Source organism: Channa argus, chromosome 11 (assembly GCF_033026475.1).
Source record: "Channa argus isolate prfri chromosome 11, Channa argus male v1.0, whole genome shotgun sequence".
Lineage (NCBI taxonomy): Eukaryota > Metazoa > Chordata > Actinopteri > Anabantiformes > Channidae > Channa > Channa argus.
The window spans coordinates 2,510,913-2,528,838 of NC_090207.1; the positions used below are offsets into that span (position 1 = coordinate 2,510,913).

The 17,926-nt window shown below is 40.6% G+C and overlaps 1 protein-coding gene across 3 annotated transcripts in view; it reads right to left on the bottom strand.

The window, feature by feature from the left end:
- Positions 1 to 17,926, bottom strand: part of fras1 (Fraser extracellular matrix complex subunit 1) — a 219,048-nt gene that overhangs the window by 33,597 nt on the left and 167,525 nt on the right. For 2 of the 3 annotated variants that reach the window (XM_067521433.1, XM_067521430.1), the window contains 10 exons: positions 16,069 to 16,206; positions 13,655 to 13,687; positions 11,339 to 11,470; positions 10,981 to 11,109; positions 9,849 to 10,096; positions 9,411 to 9,562; positions 7,910 to 8,072; positions 6,467 to 6,599; positions 903 to 1,093; positions 74 to 230 (listed from right to left, as the gene is read on the bottom strand). In XM_067521433.1, the coding sequence (XP_067377534.1) occupies positions 74 to 230; positions 903 to 1,093; positions 6,467 to 6,599; positions 7,910 to 8,072; positions 9,411 to 9,562; positions 9,849 to 10,096; positions 10,981 to 11,109; positions 11,339 to 11,470; positions 13,655 to 13,687; positions 16,069 to 16,206 (1,476 nt within the window). The remainder of the gene's footprint in view (positions 1 to 73; positions 231 to 902; positions 1,094 to 6,466; positions 6,600 to 7,909; positions 8,073 to 9,410; positions 9,563 to 9,848; positions 10,097 to 10,980; positions 11,110 to 11,338; positions 11,471 to 13,654; positions 13,688 to 16,068; positions 16,207 to 17,926) is intronic. The other variant, XM_067521432.1, reaches the window with a different exon arrangement.

Here is a 17,926-nt window from a genome sequence, read left to right on the forward strand (position 1 = left end):
CTAAGTTGTTGTGTCAACTAAGAGAAAGCTTTTGGTATTTAGTCTATGTGTGTGTATGTATTGTCACACTCACCATAGGAAGGAATTCTGATGATGGTGAACAGGATTTCGTTCTCCGGTGTGTCGTGATCTTGGACGCTGAGAGACGAGTTGGTGATGACTACTCCCGAGTTTTCTTCCACGTGGATGCTGCTGACCGACACCACTGGCCTTCTCTCCTCTTTGCTCTGCTGTAGGATGAAAAATAAAAGACACGATAAAGTTTGTTGCATTAATAATGTAAGTGACAAAATTATATTTTTTATTCACCAAGAAATATAGTACACAGTTAGTACAATAGTACAACCTATTGCAGTATGATGATAGCAGACTACCTGTGTTCAAGCATGATTTATATCACTTTTAAATAAAAGCCCACATGCATTCTGTACAATATGCATAGAGGGAAAACACACACTTGATGCAAACTAACAGCTCACTGAGAGCCTCATCAAGTCTAATCAAGATTGGAAATGGGCTTAAAAAGCGACAGGGAGGCCGAGTTTGTCAAAACAGCCTGAACACAAAGTTGTTTCACTTCGCCTAGATGAAGTAATGTGCAGACTGAGGATGGGTGTTTAAAAGAAGAGATTAAATAATAAAAGAAGATTCACCGAGCATTTTGGAGCAGTGGACATTATGTACAAAAAAAGGTAACTTAAATTTCACGCTAGATGCGCTTTTAAATACTTTACTACTCAAGACCTTCACCTAAAAGTCCCTGTTACTGCAGCTGTTATGACATGTGCTCTCTTTCGTGTTAAAGCTAACTGCTCATGCTGCTACACACTGTAACTTTAATTGTTCTGAACAGTGGTGCCAGGTGCACATTCACTACATGTGAAGATCCAGGAGCCAGTTACCTGGATGTCAATTTCAACATGGAAAGCTTCTGTCTGGCTGTGTCCATCGCTGATGTAGAAGCTGAAGACATCCTGTTTAGTCTGAGCTTTACGATGGCTGTCCTGGACATAAAAAATGTAGTCCGATGTCAGGTCCTCCACAGAAAAAGGGACCTCAGGTGTGACGACCTGCGATCCGCCCTCTGAGCCACCTGGTGAATGGGAAGAAAGACAGAAGCGTTTGTAAGCAAAGAAAAACAAACCCGGCTGCTTTAAAGGGGAAACCGCGTTGCCTGAAATGGATTTAGATTCACACTTTTAAGTTCTGTTACACTCTGTTGCTAGTTTTTCTCTGAAAATCCCACTCATATCTTCAATGGCGATATTCACCTTAAAAGATTTACTACACTCCAACATTGCATTCATGTAAGTGAACATGTTACAAGACCAGTGCTTATAACACCCGACAGCTGCAAAGACGGCAGCACCTGCCTTTTTTTCTTTGCAAAACCAGCCTTTTTGTTTTACTTTAAAATTGTCTGGCAATTTGGATCCAGGATGGATAACCCAAAAGACTTGTACTGTTCCCTGCAATTCTGCAGCAAAGCCCACTTCAGCTGTAATGACACGAGCCGGCATTCATGACATCGATGGAGAGCAGCAGTGAATTTATGCAATCGTCCCTGAAGTCTCCGAAGTTAAAGGCAAAGTGTGAGCCAAGTGTGAGAGATGATGGATGACTCCACGGTGACCCGAGTCAAGGCTCTGCGGGGAATATTGTTGTGTGTGTGTTTCAGACAAAACAGTACATCACATCACATCACATCTTCATCATCTGACTGTTGAGGGAAGCGAGAGTCTCTTATCTGAGCAGGAACATGATCGGGATGGGAAATCACCTGCAGCCACCAGAGAAATGCTGGGTAATTTTTTCAGCGTCATTGTGTTTGTCCTGTTCTCAAACCTGCCATTAGCCAGTTTCACAACGGCAATAGAGACGTAACACTGTTGACATCTGTCTCCAAACAAGTCTAATGAAATCTGTGACATATGGAATATATTGAATATGGAAATTAGTTGTTCTAGGACATGAGGCACAGGTGCGCTGACTTGAGTGAACAAGGAGCAGGCTGCAATATTAATTCTGTGAAAAATGTCTTTAATAACTGTTTCACACAGTAACCACAGCAAGTCTGTATTTGGACAGTGAAATCATAAGCTAAGCAAAATTTATGGTAATCTGCTAATTAAAGTTACAGTGTGCAATATTTTTCACCTACGTTTTTAATGGAAACATGCTCTAACATTTATCTCGGTTGCCAATTTAGCTTGAGTGTGTTGCTAAAGGAAAAAGGGTCCATCCTCTGCAGAACAGGCCTGTGCTCAGTAAAAACTGATTTTACAAGAAAATCACAAAAATAGTTTTTTCTGTTGTGTTTGGATACGTGGAGTTTATTTCTTATCCAAAACATTACGTAAAAAACGATAAATCCTTTTGAGAAAACTTGTATATTTAGGCATAAACATATATCACATCTTGCCCAAGGACACTGGATGGCAGAAAGACAATTTTTCAATATTTATCCATCTACTAAACTATTATTTTCATAACATAACTTCTTCTAAAAAGGCTTCTGCACCTTCCATAAGAAATAAACTGCATTATGTATCAGTGTAAAATGGAAATTCAGACTTTAAAAGAAGCTGCTTTGCATTTAAATACAGCAAGTGTAAGTAGGCTTGTTTGCTATTCTTTATTTGTGTGTGTAGGATTGAATAACTAATATAGTAATGCAAATGCACAACATCATGAGGGTGAATGCTTTTGTGTTTAGAAGCATCTGCTCGACACCACATAAGCTGCACATTTAGTTTAGTAGAGGAAAACAGTCACTACATTGACAGTGACACTGGTTGGCCTGCTTTGTGCCCTGGTGGCAGGAGCAATCGAGCAACCACACGGTGCAGACGGCTCTGCCGAATACCAACGACTGTCCCTCGGCTCCAGCAGCCGTCAAGGACACTCAGCTGGGACGCGGGGAGAGAAAACTGGTGCCAGCTGCTTATTTGGAGCAGCACACGTTATAAATATCTGCCACAATGCCTTTATCCTTCATCGCATCCACAGATAATACTGCACAGTCTAATTAGTATCACTATGGCTTCACATCTGGTTTTAAAAATGAAAAGTGATGGCTTGCACGTCTACCCAGTATGCTGGTTTCCTGCTGTTTAAATGTGAACAATGGGGCAAACAAATCATTTAATGGGTCAGTTCTGCCACAAGCTGCAAGCTGTGAAAGACTGCATGACTGTGAGATGTGGTTTTGTTATTTTGTTATTTTGGTTGTTAATTTTGTTAATTTTCAGGAACAAAACCAATAGAATAAAGTGACACAATGGGTTTGCATTGTGAGACACTGAGCTCCACGTGTACACGTGGCTCCATCACTGAATCCCCCACTGACCAAGATGGTGGGACACAATTTACCACTGTAGTAACATTTAAAAAAAAATAAAAAGGTCAAACTCAAAGCGGTGAAGGCAGAGACGAGAGAAAGTCTTTCATCAGATAGTTACTTTATTAATTCTTAATTTATCAGTATACATAAAAAAAAAGATGTCAGTGAAGCTATAAAAACAAACAAAACACTACATTGTGCAGATTAGTGAGGTGAACAGTCCTAAAAGCCAGAAATATGTTCCTGTATTGTCATTGAAATGCCTTAGCTGGATGCTGGATATGGATTGTACTAGTACACATGACTGTACAAACAATGGCTGTATGTTATTATGTTATGTTATTGTAGTTATGTGAAGATGAAATGATAAATGTCTGTCTTCTGACACCACAGACAATCATTGTACAGATTAATGGCTGTTGGCAGAAATGACGTCCTGTACTGTCCTTGTCACAGTGGAGCTGAAGAAGACTCCTGCTGATGCTGCTCTCCTGTTTGACCAGCAGCTCGTGGGGAAGACGTGAGCTGTTCTCCATGATGTTTACCAGTTTGTGCAGCCTCCTCCTCTCCACCACCAACTCCAGAGTTTCCACAGTTGTCCCAAGGACAGAGCCAGCCTTCCTAATCAGTTTATTAACAGCTCTGATGCTGCTGCCCCAGCAGACAGCACCAAAAAAGCCTGCAACATCTGGTTCCTCAGGAAGTAGAGTCTGCTCTGAGCCTTTCTGTAGACAGCCGCTGTGTTCTAAGTCCAGCTCAGTTTGTTGAGGTGAACTTCAAGATATTTGTACCCCTCCACAAACTCCACATCCTCCCCTAGAATGGAGCTGGTGTTGACTATGCTCCTAATTCTCCTGAAGCCCAGAATCATCTTTTTGGTTTCAGCCACATTCATGATGAGGTGATTGTTTCCAAACCAGTCCACAAAGCCTCTGTACTCTGCCTCCTCAACACCACTGACCCACACCATCACTGCAGTCGTCAGAGAATTTCTGTAGGTGACAGGAGGTCGAGTTGTACCTGAAGTGCTTCTATGTTACTGAGCACTTGCTTTTTTTTCCTTCCTTTGGGTTTATCCCGTGAGTTCAGTGTCGCCACAGTGGATCATTGTCTGCATGTTGATTTGGCAGTTTTTACGCCGGATGCCCTTCCTGACACAACCATCCCCAATTTCTACCGGGCTTGGACCAGCACTGCACAGCTGGGATGGGATGGGAATGGGCTGTTAGGGGTTTAGTGTCTTGCCCAGAGACACTTTGACATATAGCCGGGACCTGGGATCGAACCACTGTGGTCCGTGGGCGACTGCCTTACCAACTGAGCACTGACACAAACATTGTGGTCTATCGACCAAGTAGTCAGCAACCCATGAGGTGATGTAGTGGTCAACCTGCATCTTCAGCAGCTTCTCCCTCAGCAGCACAGTCTGGATTGTGGTAAAGGCACTGGATAAATCATAGAACAAGATTCTCAGATTTCTGCCTACCTGGGCAGATGGAGAGGATTTCTTTGGAAATGGAATCAGGCAAGATGTCTTTCATGGCACCAGCACCTTCTCCTGACTCTGGTTCAGATAAAAGAGCTGTAGAATCTCACTAAGCTGCTCAGCACAGGCTCTCAGGACTCTGGGGCTGATGACGTCAGGACCCGCAGCCTTGTTCTAATAAACCTTCTGCAGCTGCAGCTGCCACCTGGCTGCTTGTAACACAAAGGTGGGGGAGAGGGGTGGAAATGGATGGACGTGATTGTGGAGTATTATCATTTTCTGTGGCGTATGTTCGGAGACAAGGGGGGGAGGGCAGCTGGGGGTCCCAAACTGAACCTGTTGAACCATTGATTAAGCTCATTGACTCTATCCAGGTTTCCCTCAGATTGTTTCTCCTTCTCCTTAAATCCTGTGATTTTTTTCATACCCAACCACACGTCAACTTGCTCCCCAAGTTTCCTCCTATAAGAGTCTTTGTTCTCAGCCTCACTTTCTGCAGAGACTTCAGCAGGTCTCTGAAGGCGCTGTTTAGCGATGGGAGGGTACAGGTAGAGGTGTACGCTTCTTTCACACTTGGATACATTAGAATAAACATTTTACCTTGTCTGGTGGGGCAGGTGACAAACTCTCCTGTGATGATCATAAATTTTGGATGTTGATTTTGGAGCTTAGCGGTAACGATGTTGATGACGTCACACGCTACGGCCGGAGAAGCTAATGGTTGGATGTATATAGCAATAACAATGGCACATTCGAACTCTCTTGTCAAATAATACGGACGCCTGCTCAGCAGTTCACTGTCTGTTGTTCACAAGCACTGCAACCCCGCCCTCCCTTCTTTTTACCACCGGACAGTCCCTGTCGGTCCATACAGTGTGGAAGCTGGGGATGGTGGGAGTCCAGAATATGCTCCTCCAGACAAGTCTTAGTAAAGCACATAATGCTGCACTCCTGTTTTCCCGCTGGCTCTTAATCCGCGTGCCAAGTCGTCCATTTTATTTGCCAGGGACCTCACAATTCCCATGATAAGCGAGGGAAGAAGTGAATCTCTAAACTTCAACACCTTGGTCCATTTGATTAATGTATTATTTGCCTACATAGACTGTTTCTTATTAATTTATAGCATCATTTTTGCCACCTGTGTCTATATCCAAGTATTTAGCTTCACATTTTCTGACACAATAATATAGATCCCTGTGGAGATCTCACCCTCTCCATTTTTCCAAATAGTCCTTTTCAAGACAGAACAAAGTAAAGCAGCAGTCAAACAAGCATGCAGTCAAAATTGAGACTTCAAAAATTGCTCCATCTGTAGCTGGATATCTGGCAGTTCTAATCCACAACATAATGATGCTGTGACAGATGGCATCGGCACGGAAGAGAATTCAGTGGGCATTGTGTGCATACGAGTGTGACATAAATAGAAATGTGAAAAATATTCTGAGCAACGGGAGTGTGGCAGTGTAGACAAACACAAGTAGCAGTGTGTATCCAATTATGTACAGTATGTTCTGATTTCTCATAGTAACCAAAGATGAGCATTGAGAGAAAATATAAACAAATGGTCCAACAAATTCCCTTTCTTGCAAAATGTTCATACATGGAAGCTCTAGAACTTAACATCTGGAAGTTCTCACCTTTCTTGGTGTTCTCAATGAAACCATATTTAGGAGGACTGACGAGCCACACCAGCAGGTCCTTCCTTGGTGTGTCCAGATCTGACACTATAATGTGATTGGTTGACAGCTGCACACGACCACCTTCCTGGACCTAGACATAGTAATAATAAAAAAACTTAACTTGAACTTAACGGCATTTAAGTTTTTTGTCTTTTCCATCATGTGTTTATGGATTACTAAAATTAAAGACTTCAAATCCTCCCCTTTAGGATTTGAAATAAAAGTTGGAATTAAAGTTAATACACTTTTTATTCTCATATCAAATGTGTAGGGGCGGCTGTAGCTCAGTTGGTAAGGAAGTCATCCACAGACCACAGGGTTATTGGTCGAAATGTCTCTGGGCAAGAGACACTGGGAAACCCCTAACAGCCCATTGCCCTCCCCAGCTGTGCAGCGCCGGTCCAAACCCGGTAGGAATAGGGGAGGGTTGTGTCAGGAAGGGCATCCGGCGTAAAAACTGTGCCAAATCAACATGCGGACAATGATCCGCTGTGGTGACACTGAACTCACAGAAGGACAAATAAATAATTATAAAATAAAATCTAATAATAGATGTGTAATCATGAACCTACTGACATTATTTGTCTTTTGAAATGTCAAATGAGAAAACGGCTTCACAAGACTTCCAGTGTTTGAGTTTTTTTTTATATCCAAAAATACCAGTTATCAGGTTTTACCTCCAGAGAAACCCGGTGATTTCTTTTACTATATGTTTAACTTGTTAAGATGTGGAACCTTTTACCTTAGTTGTGTCTACAGATGAAAAAAAGGCCTCCCAGCTAAATACAGAGGAGATTTTAAAAGAGAGACCTTTGATGTATCACTTTATATCTTTCAGGTAGTGCAGTTCTGCAGTACTAATACAGCACCAATCCCTGAGGGAACGCCACTCTGAAGCGTCCAATCGAAATCTGATAACGAAGAAGGAAGACAAAGAGTCCAAAGTGTCCAGAGTCCATCTCAAAATGACCAAAAACTTTCTTTAAGACAAATTGAAGAGATAGAACGATATTTAGTAACAGGGTTGGTGTAACACTGAGGGACAACGTGTGACTGTGTTCGACGGTGCCTTCTGCCTCATTTGTCTATTTAATGATGGCTGCTGCTTGGAAAAACTATTTTAGGATTTCAGACTGTTATGAGCAGGCAGAGTAATGGGGGGGAAATAAACATGAACTTTGTGTATGTGGGACTGTTTATGTATCATGCATGAAATTGCATTTTTAACTATTTGGATCATATTAGAACTGGCCCCAGATATGTATGTTTTCTGCTTCATTTTTTTGTTTGTGTTACTCAACTGCATCTTAGGAAGATAAATGTTTAATATAAGACGTCACAATACTTTCTCCTATGTGAATGTATGTGTACAGTGTATTGCATGTTTAAGTGCGTGACAACCTTGATCCCACTGCGCACAGTAACCACTGGAGGCTGTCTTGGCATGGAGGTGATGGTGATGGTGCACATCTGGTTGTCAAGGCGATTGTTGTCTCCGTCGTACACAACAAAGTGGAAGATGTCAGTTACTGGCTGACTCCCCGTCTCTAAGGAAGTGATATACCTGTTGGTTTAGATAATGTTAGATTTACTTTCTGAAAAGGTGAAATTAAATATATATATTGCATGTTGTTTGATCCAATAATTCCATTCCAGGAAACCTTTGCTGTAACATTACCACAATGATACTGCTTCTAATCTCACCAAAACACTAATAAAATTGAAATCCACACCAGTATAATCATCTCTAATCCTGTTTAATTCTCATAAAACAATTCCCAGCTCTTGTTTGTATGAGCCAGGACCGCAGAGACAAAAACTCAAACAGACAATCTAAAGATTGCCCCCGGAGATCGTCATGTGCTAAACCTAATCAGGGCCTGCATTATGTAAATGAAGCCGTTAGCATGTGAGCATTTATATTTCATCTTAGCACCTCTCATAGGTGGCCTCACTACCACTTGCAAGTAATATCACGGTGAAGCTAATTGGCGTTGCATATGCCAACAGGCTGAATGTTTCGGAAAAAAAACACTACTGTACAATTTGCTGCTAATTCGTTTGTGTTGTTGTTGGGTTTTATATGTCTATATATAGTAGCTCCTGTCTGATGAGAAAAATACCACAGATTGAAGGAAAGCAACATATCACCGCTTCCTCTTCTGCCATGATGCTGAGGAGAGAATAATCCCTGCTGACTTAAAGTGAAATCAGACAAATTGATTAGAACTATGACTGCAGTGTGAAGAACCCTCAAAGGCCTTTTATCACATACAAAGTGGAATCAACACCCGACTTTTCCTTTTTTAAAGGCTCACAAATCTTGCCAGTATCTCAGCTAACTAAGAACATATTGCTCTTGTCCTTGAAAAAAAAAAATCTCTTGACTTCATTCTAACTGCTTTCTGTGTTTCTACTTTTGTTGAAGGATTCTGCGCTTCTCTAAGGATTCCTACCACTTTTGAATCTCTAGATAAGCCCACTAGATAAACTCAGCATGTCTGAGAAAAGTCCTTGAAACTGTTTTAGTTTCCTTTTTCACTTTTAATACTGATATTTTCCCAAAAAGTTATTATCATGTGGGAGTGGTTGAAAGAACTATTTGAGCATTTTAAATTGAAGAGCTAAAAAACTGCTAATTTGATCTCTTGTCTCTCATGGACCCTCATGAATCTTTATTGCTTCTATGACCTCAGGAAATGACTAAGGGGGTTTGAAAGTCATTTGTGTTCAATGGCTTCAGGGCTTTAGCAAATATTGTGCTTTTCTAAGCCTCTGTAATAGCATGTAAACGACCGCAGGAAACTAAAACACCGCACTTGAACCATATTCAAAAAAGAATTAGAACTCAAATAAGTAAAAGTGCAAATAGCCAATAGTCTCAGACAGGTATAATAGTCACCTGATCCTGTCCTGGTTGATGTCTTCCATGGTGAAGGAAGAGTATTCCCTCAGCTCCTCGTGTTCCTGCTGCGACTGGCTCCTGGTCAGGATGCCGTACATTGGCACCGACACCAGCTGAATCCGAATCTGGTCATCTGGGGACGTGCTATCCTACGAGAGACAAACGGTCCACATTGAGTCCACAAACACATTAAATCTGAAAGTCACCAATTCACCTAACCTCTACCCTTTACATATCGAGACACTAAATGTGGATTCTGGTTTATCAAAAAACTGAATTAAAACTTAAAATGTTTCATAAGCATTCATTGCACTGCTGCAGTGACAATTGATTTTTTTTATTTTTTACTTTAACAAAATCCAAACTGCATTGCTAAAATCTCTGAAAAATTGTAACTACTTTTTATAAGCTAGTTTGTGTCCATTTCTCACTCACGGTATAAGCCAGATGTGAGCGTCTGATCACGGTGCTGCTTTTTTTGCCCACTTCCAGTGACAACGTAGCTGTTAGGTCTCGCTGTGGTCCGTCGCCCCCAGCGCCCAGTACCACCACTTGCACCACTGTGCTTGCCATGGAGATTCCGTCACTAACGGAGAAAGTGATGGCGTCGTCCTGGGAGGAGAGTCCGGCGTGTCGGTAGAGGAGAATGTTGCGGGTGATGTCGCTGAAGGTGAAGGCGTCGCCTGAAGAGGTGGAGAGAGTGTGTAAATCTGTTTGTGTGTTTTTGTTGGTGTGTCTGGCTTCGTAGGGTGGGCCAGCGCAGTTTTCGCTCAAATTTCTGAGCTATCAAACTACTAAGCTTAAAACTAAGAGATGTTGAAATTTGCAAGCATGCAGGGACAGATTTGTGCACGAGGAGGTCTACAACTTGCACGTCTTTCAAAATGCTTGTGTCCTTTGCAAGTGAAATAAAACTAAGGATAAAATAGCTGCAAAACAAAACATATTGATCCAATTACAGTTTGTAGGCTGTTACGGTTTTAAAGAAAATTGTAAGAAAATGCTTGGCATGTATGTATGTTTGTATTTATGTATGTATGAGTTCACAAAAACAATGTAATTGACTGTATTGATTGTATGATATTTTGAAGGGAATACGCCTGCTTCTGGATTGGATTCTAGATGTTTTCTATTAATATAATTATGATATGTTAGTAATTAATGTAAATGACAAGTCACAAATTGTGATACTGAACATATCAGTAGCATCTTTCCAGACAAGGAAACAAATTTGAATTGCATACACATTTTTAGGAGACGAGGTTGGATATGGTCAGTGAATTTCATGTTTCCTGTCCTATTGCAACAATGTCCCAAAGTTAAGCAACTACTTTGTTGAAGCACAATGGTGTCATAACTTTTGAAAACAACAGATAAAACAAATTGGAAATAAAATGGGATTATTTTGTAACATCCTCTAGTAGTTTACCAAAACAGCCAGAAGAAATATTCAGCGCATATTTAAAAATCTGAATCTAGCTGGTAGATACTCTTTTCACACTCTCTCTCAAATCCTGTGCTCCAAACTGATTATTCGTAAGTTTATTGACTTGACAACTCATTTCACCATTGGTCATGCTGATGTGTGTGGTGCCATCGGTCTTGAGGAGTTCTCCATGGAGTGGAGCTTCCACTAGTTCAAACTCCAGGTCATCTGGAGCAGTGTCAGCGTCGCTCACTGCCAGCTGCTGACCACCTACACACACACACACACACACACACAGAAAGAAACAGTGACATTAAAGAAAGAGGGGAAAAACACACTGCCAGGCTGTAAACACACTCTTTATTCAGTATTACTGATCATTGGAGTCGTACTTTAGAGCTCAATATCTCACACGTGCTGAACGTGTTCATCACAGGCTATCTCCTTGGAAATCCTGCAGTTGTTTGTATGTGTGTGTTTGTGTGTGTTCGTCTCTAACCTATGGCAGCCTGTCCTCCAAGGCTGACCTCCAGCAGCGGGTCCAGGACCTGAAACACAGGCGGCTGCTGGTGGTTTGACAACAGCAGAACAGCAAAGACCAACTCTGGAGTTGTGTGCTCACCATCTGACACTGAGACAAACACACAGACACACACATATGTATAATTAGGAAAAAAGGAAAATAAGAAATACCCACAGAGAGACAGAGACAGCATCAACAACATTCGATCACAGGGGCTTTAATTAAAAAACATCCACGGATCAAGGCACAGATTCAATTAACCAAACAGCCAAAACAATTTATCAAGAATTAAAGTGGAAACTCATTATATTCTATATAAAATCTTTGGGGGACAATGAACTTAAACTAACCAAGGAAGTGCAACAAGCCAATTATTACATTTGGATATAAAAAGATCAAAAGAAGAGAAAGAGATGGTTTGCAGTGTGAGATTGAGACGGAAGTTTGTGCATTTTTCTGCTTTGCTCCGGTGAAAAGAGAAGAACAAATATTTGAGCATTTCTTTGCTCAAGTTTGCCCCGTCATGCTAATTACTTTATAGAAAAACCACAAAACATCATAAGAGAGATAGAAGAAGACAACAAATCTAAAGCCTCACTTTTGTGCACTTTGCAGGTCAAAAGGCTGCAAAGACATTTATTATCTTGTGATTCAGTGAAATTCACTTATGCACATACATGTAAGCAACCCCCTAATTTATTAGGGGGCATTAGATTAGGTTCCTGACCTACTGTAGCAGGGCACGTGGTTTTAAAGTCATTTACGTGGAAAACCTTGATTCGTGTGGTAACTAGCACTGCCAGCAATTGATGCAGTGTAAATTAAAGTTTTATCAGCCAAATATTTAAATCATATCATATTAAATTCTTGTAACTGAGAAGCTGGAAGTAGACACTTTTACTTAAAGATTACTTTGTGCCTCAACAACTAACAATTAAGTGCTTCAGCACAATGTTTCAATGTCAGTAAGAAAATAACCAGAAATACTGGAGTTCAGTACAGGTACAGTATCTCAGAACTGTACATCTCTTATATAAATCGCTATCTTCTGTGTCACAGGCCAAAAGTGACTTTAACTGTAACTGAACTGTAACTTTCTCCTGGCAATAAAAAGTAGTCATTGTTTACTTTAGAGTTAAAACTAAAACTGGATGGATGGACAATAAATGCACTGGAGATTACTGTCTGGGACTGTGTGTATGTTGGTGCGTTTGTTTACCACAAGGCCAACACTAAAGTGGAAAGCACTTTGGTGATGCCTCTGAACACCCGTAAACACATATTTCCTGCTCCTGGGCTCCTACTGGGAATGGAGAGCAGCAGTATATCAAGCATGCAGTCAACAGAGGAGACTTGGTTTTATTTGCAGGGTAAAAGGTCAAAAGAGACAGAACAGAAAATCACAGAGGACCTGAGGAACTAGTCAAACTAGATTAGTATGAGAAGTGATTAAAATAAAAAAAACAGGGGATGATGGGAGAGTGGCAGAAAGGAAGTAGTGAAAAGGAGAAAAGCAAAGAGAAAAAAGGAAGAAGATGGGCTGAGAAAAAGGAAAGAAATAGAGAGGAAAAATAGGATAGAGGAGGAGATCTAGGAGAGCTAGGAGGAGGAAAGAATAAAAAGATAAAGTGTAAAAAGGAGGGAAATGGAGACAAGGAAAGGAGGTGAGATTAAGGAAGCATTGGGAAAGGGAGCAAGAAGAAATAAAATTTTGGAAATAGCATAAAGAGGATGAGAATGAAAAAGCAGGATAAACTAAAAGAGATAGCAAGAAGAAATTCTCTAGCTCTTTAGAGAATCTCAGAAAGATAATCTTCCACAGTTAGGAAGATTAAAACAATATGCAGATAAAAGCAGAGGAAGAAAAGGAGAAGAAGAAAGAGACTGACACTGGGAAAAAGCGGATAAGAGCAAAAAGAAGAAATGCAGAGGAAGTTTAAAGTAGCAGGATATGACACATTTTTTTGGACAGAGGGAAAAAAAAAAGAGGAATGAGATGAAAATTGAAGAGGAGGCTCGGGGTGAAAGTGTACAGAAGAGAGGGTTACTGCAATGAAAAGAAGGATGGGGAGACCGTCTGTGGTGGAGGGGAGAGGGCAGGAGGGGAAGATTGAGGGTGTAAAAGGGCTGAAAATGAAAATGACATTGGAGAGAAGTGGCGGTGTGTAAAAGAAACCCACCATCTCATGGGTCTGTGGGAAAGTTTAAATAAGGTCAAGATGAGAGGAGCAGAGGAAAGAAATGGCCTCCTCTTCCTCTTCCTCTCGAGATTAACTGAGATGAAGTATTTACCTGTAAAATAAATGCTCAGGGACTCCGGCAGACCTGTTGGAGTTAAAAAAGAAAATAGTTAAAGCTGACAGGTTGCTACACTGAGCATTTAAACTGAATGGATGAAGTTATGATGTATAAAATTCAGAAGGCAATGAGAATGATTTACTGATGCAAAGCTCCAAGCAGAGCTCCACTAACCCAGATTAAGAGAAATTGAAGTCAGCTTTGATCTTGGATTAAGGATCATCTTCGGGAACATATAAATTTTGAAAATTCTGAAGGGCAAAAATTTTTCTTTGAAAATGCCTCCTCCCCCCTCTGATTGTTTAAAAAAAACAACAACATGTTATTTAATATTAAATAATATTTAATGTTGGTGATTGTATACATCAGTGGCAAGTGGGTAACTATGCACAAATTTGATTTCTACATCGCTTGGGTACTTTCAGCTACTTCCAACTTTGCATTAATTTTATTTTACTACAAATCCTATTGTGGTTTAGATGTTAAAACCGGTATTAACTGGTATCTCTTTATATACAGTTAGTAATGAGGGTAAATACACATGTCTGCTTCACAAACTTACACTTTATGAATAAAGAATAAAAATGTATTTAACACTTTAACACACAGACAAATAGTGTACCACACTACAATTGCACTCACCTGTACAATCTATTTAAAGTGAATGAGGTGGCCAAAACATTAGAACCACCTCTTCTTATAGTGCACTCCACTATCCACTTCAACCTCAATAAGAGAGCGTAGAATTATCACCTTTCTAATAGTGTCAACTTAAAAACTGAGAAATTGTAACATTGTAAAAGCAGAATTCATGGCAGAGCTGCTGCATTGTACAGGTGTACCTAATAAAATGGCCAGTATTTCGTAGCTAGTTACTTGTCAGAATCCGAATGGCAATAAACAAAATGCAGTACGAGTATAAAGCTTCAGTGATCCCCAGAGTGTAAGTCTGAAATTTAAAACATATGATCATTAAATACAAGGTTGTTAAAAGGTTGTTAGTGATAAACACTTTAACGCATCATTGATTAAAATCCAACAATATCCAATTTCTTAATGTCAAATGAGACATTAGGCTTAAAGAGCAGTTTGACTGAGCTACTTTTCTACCTTTTCTTTAAAACACTTCTGGCTGCAGGACTTTTACTTGAACATTTCAACACGTTATTTGTGTTGGAAAAAAGTACTGACAGTACGTGTCATCAACTTTTTAACTTTTTGGATCTCTGGTCTCAGTACTAACACTTCAGGACTGCACTGAGTTTGTTCTGCACCCTTACGAAGTTGGGAGATTTTTGAGAGAATTTAAGCGGCAGAGCCTGAAGCAAAGTCTCATTAATCTCATCTGTAAATTTGTTAAAAAAAAATAACAAAGTCAAAAGCACTGAGATGCTATTGGTTTTCCGACGCGAGAAAAGTGACAGAGGGGACATATACTACTATAAAGTTTCTTGTGCCTAATAAATTGGCAGTGGCCTGTAAACTCCTGCCTTTTGTTGTAGAAATGTTACTACATATTTGAAGAATTGAAGACAGGACTTAGTGTGATGAACCATCTCAATTTAATACATGCCGGCGTGGAGAAAACACCACAGTGTGTTAGTGTCTTCCCGACATCTCTCTCCAATCCCCTACTTGTCCTCAAAAGCCAAAGAAAGGACCCACCCTCACAAGACATTGTTGAGACAAACAGGTGTATATCCCTCGACAGCTTATGGGTTGTTGATTTAGGCTAATCATAGCCTCTGTACCTTTCACCCCCCAAATCCTATATTTGTTACATCCGTCTGGGCGAAATAAAGAACAATCCCTTAACCTTTTTAAAGTTTTAACCTGATTTGCTTTATCTTCTCACACTTTGACACAACAATATAGTGGGTGACAGTAGGTGACGTGCTCAGTCACGAGAATCTAACAACTTGCAGCAGTTCTATGATAAGTGCATCTCCTGAAAATGGCATTTGGTTGCCCTGTTTGTATGTGGTACATTCAGAATCATGAGGATGGGATGATGATTCTTTTGTTTCCTCAGAAAGTGCTTGGTTGGGCCATGGCAGCCTGCTCAGCTGCAGATCAATAATGGCTGCTCAACTGAAACAGTTCCAAAAATAAACCTGCCCACTGCAGCCATTTCTGATTAATTACAGTGTTTAATTGTCAGGAATGTATAAATCTCTGGGATATTCAATATAACAAAACAAACACAAAGCAACTGCTCATTACCAATGTGTTTTACTTTTGATACAGACTCTTGGAGGCAAAATGAACAGTGTAAACCACACTGAGCAGTATTAAATGTTCCCATCCATTCTGCCACACAGCTGACAAGTTCTCCCAATAAAGTGAAGGAGTAGACCCAGATTGTTATACAGGAGCTGGCGGTTAGTGTGTGTTCGGTCAGAACTCACCGATGAACGAGTACTGGTAGAGCTCCTGGAGATGTGAAGGGGCAGGGGGTGGTCTGTAGATGATCTTTCCGTTGTTGACATCAGCCTGAGTGAATTGTTTTACTGCTTTGTACGGCCTGTCGCGATGTTCAATTGCCCCTGACAGAGTGCAGAAAGAGGTTGGGATTTAGTTTGTATCCTGCGTCTGTCTTACTATGGAAATAACAAATATCTTTCAGAGGCAAAGCTTTTCTAAACAGAGGAGAGGGACCACTATTGCTGCTTGCACTATTACACGGTAATCAGAGGAAAAGAAGGAAAGCTTTGTAAGAAATGTACTGGAGACGAAGAGGTCACAATTTATCATCTTTTCCCTGCTGTCTTTATCTTGTCCTGCAGGCCTTTATAAACATAGATTTAAAAGGCACACTCACTTTTGTGAACACGGCTTTATGCACCATCAGAAATGTGCGTGCAGAGAGCACGCTGTGCACTGCAGTACTACTGCAAGGAACCTCCGAGTTATTTTGGACCAGGATTTGTCCTTTACCTCACATATAAAACAAATCTCTAGAACAGCCTTCTTCCACCAACGGAACATTGCCAGAATTAGGAGCATCCTGTCTTAAAGTGATGCTGAAAAACTAGTCCGTGCATTTTTTACCTACTTTCAGGATGCCTCAGTAACTCACTAAAAAGCCTGCAATTAATCCAAAATGCTGCAGCACAAGTGCTGAATGGAACTAGCAGGAGAGATCATATTTCACCTTCACTAGCTTCTCTCCATTGGCTTCCCATTAAATCTAGAACAGAATTTAAAACCCTGCTTCTTACATATAAAGCTCTGAATGGTCAGACTCCATCATATATAGAAGACCTCATAGCACTCATCCCAGTAGACCACTTCGCTCTCAGAATGCAGGCCTACTTGTGGTACCCAGAATTTCCAAAGGTAGAATGGGAGGCAGAGCCTTTAGCTATCAAGCTCCTCTTCTGTAGAACCAGCTCCCAGTTCAGATTCAGGAAGCAGACACCCTCTCTACTTTTAAGTCTCAGCTTAAAACCTTCCTCTTTAATAAAGGTTATAGATAGTTATAGTCATGCTATAGGCTTAGACTGCTGGGGGACCCACCCCCCAATGCACTGATCTCCTTTCCTTCTACCATGTCCCTTTCCACTCTCTCACCCCGCAGAGAACTTAACTTTATATCTCTCTTTCCCGTAGTAGTCTTTGTCCTTCTCTGTCTCCCTCTCTCTGCAGAGCCTGGTTCTGCTGGAGGTTTTTATTTCTTTAAAGGGAGTTTTTCCTCTCCACTGTTGCCTAGGACTTGCTCAAGGAGGAATTGTTGGCTTCTCTCTATACATCTTTATAGCCTTGACTTTATTGTGTAAAGTGCCTTGAGATGACTTTGTTGTGAATGGCGCTATATAAATAAAGTTGAATTGAATTGTAGTTTACTTCTTAGCGTGTGTTTGAATATTGTATTATACATCATCAAAGCCACGTGATTTTACTGTGGTAAGCAGATCCACACTGACTGTTTGTCACTGTAAAGGATAAAGTTCATAAACACACCAAGAAATAAATGGCAGAAAAAAGGCAGCTTATGAGCTTCACAAATCCTCTGAACATGACAATGATACATACACTGTACATTAAGATAAGTAATAAATAAGGACATTAGACTTTAATTAGAATTCAGAAACATTAGAAACATTATTGGTTATTTATCAGTTTTTGTCAAGGTCCGTCTCTCAAGTCTGGCTCTGCTGTATGTTGTACAATGATTTGGTGGCTGTTTAATTGATGTCAGACATTCTTCAGCTTCCATATGAGCTGCTTTTCTGTTCTGTTATTCGTGGCATCTTTGAGGTTGTA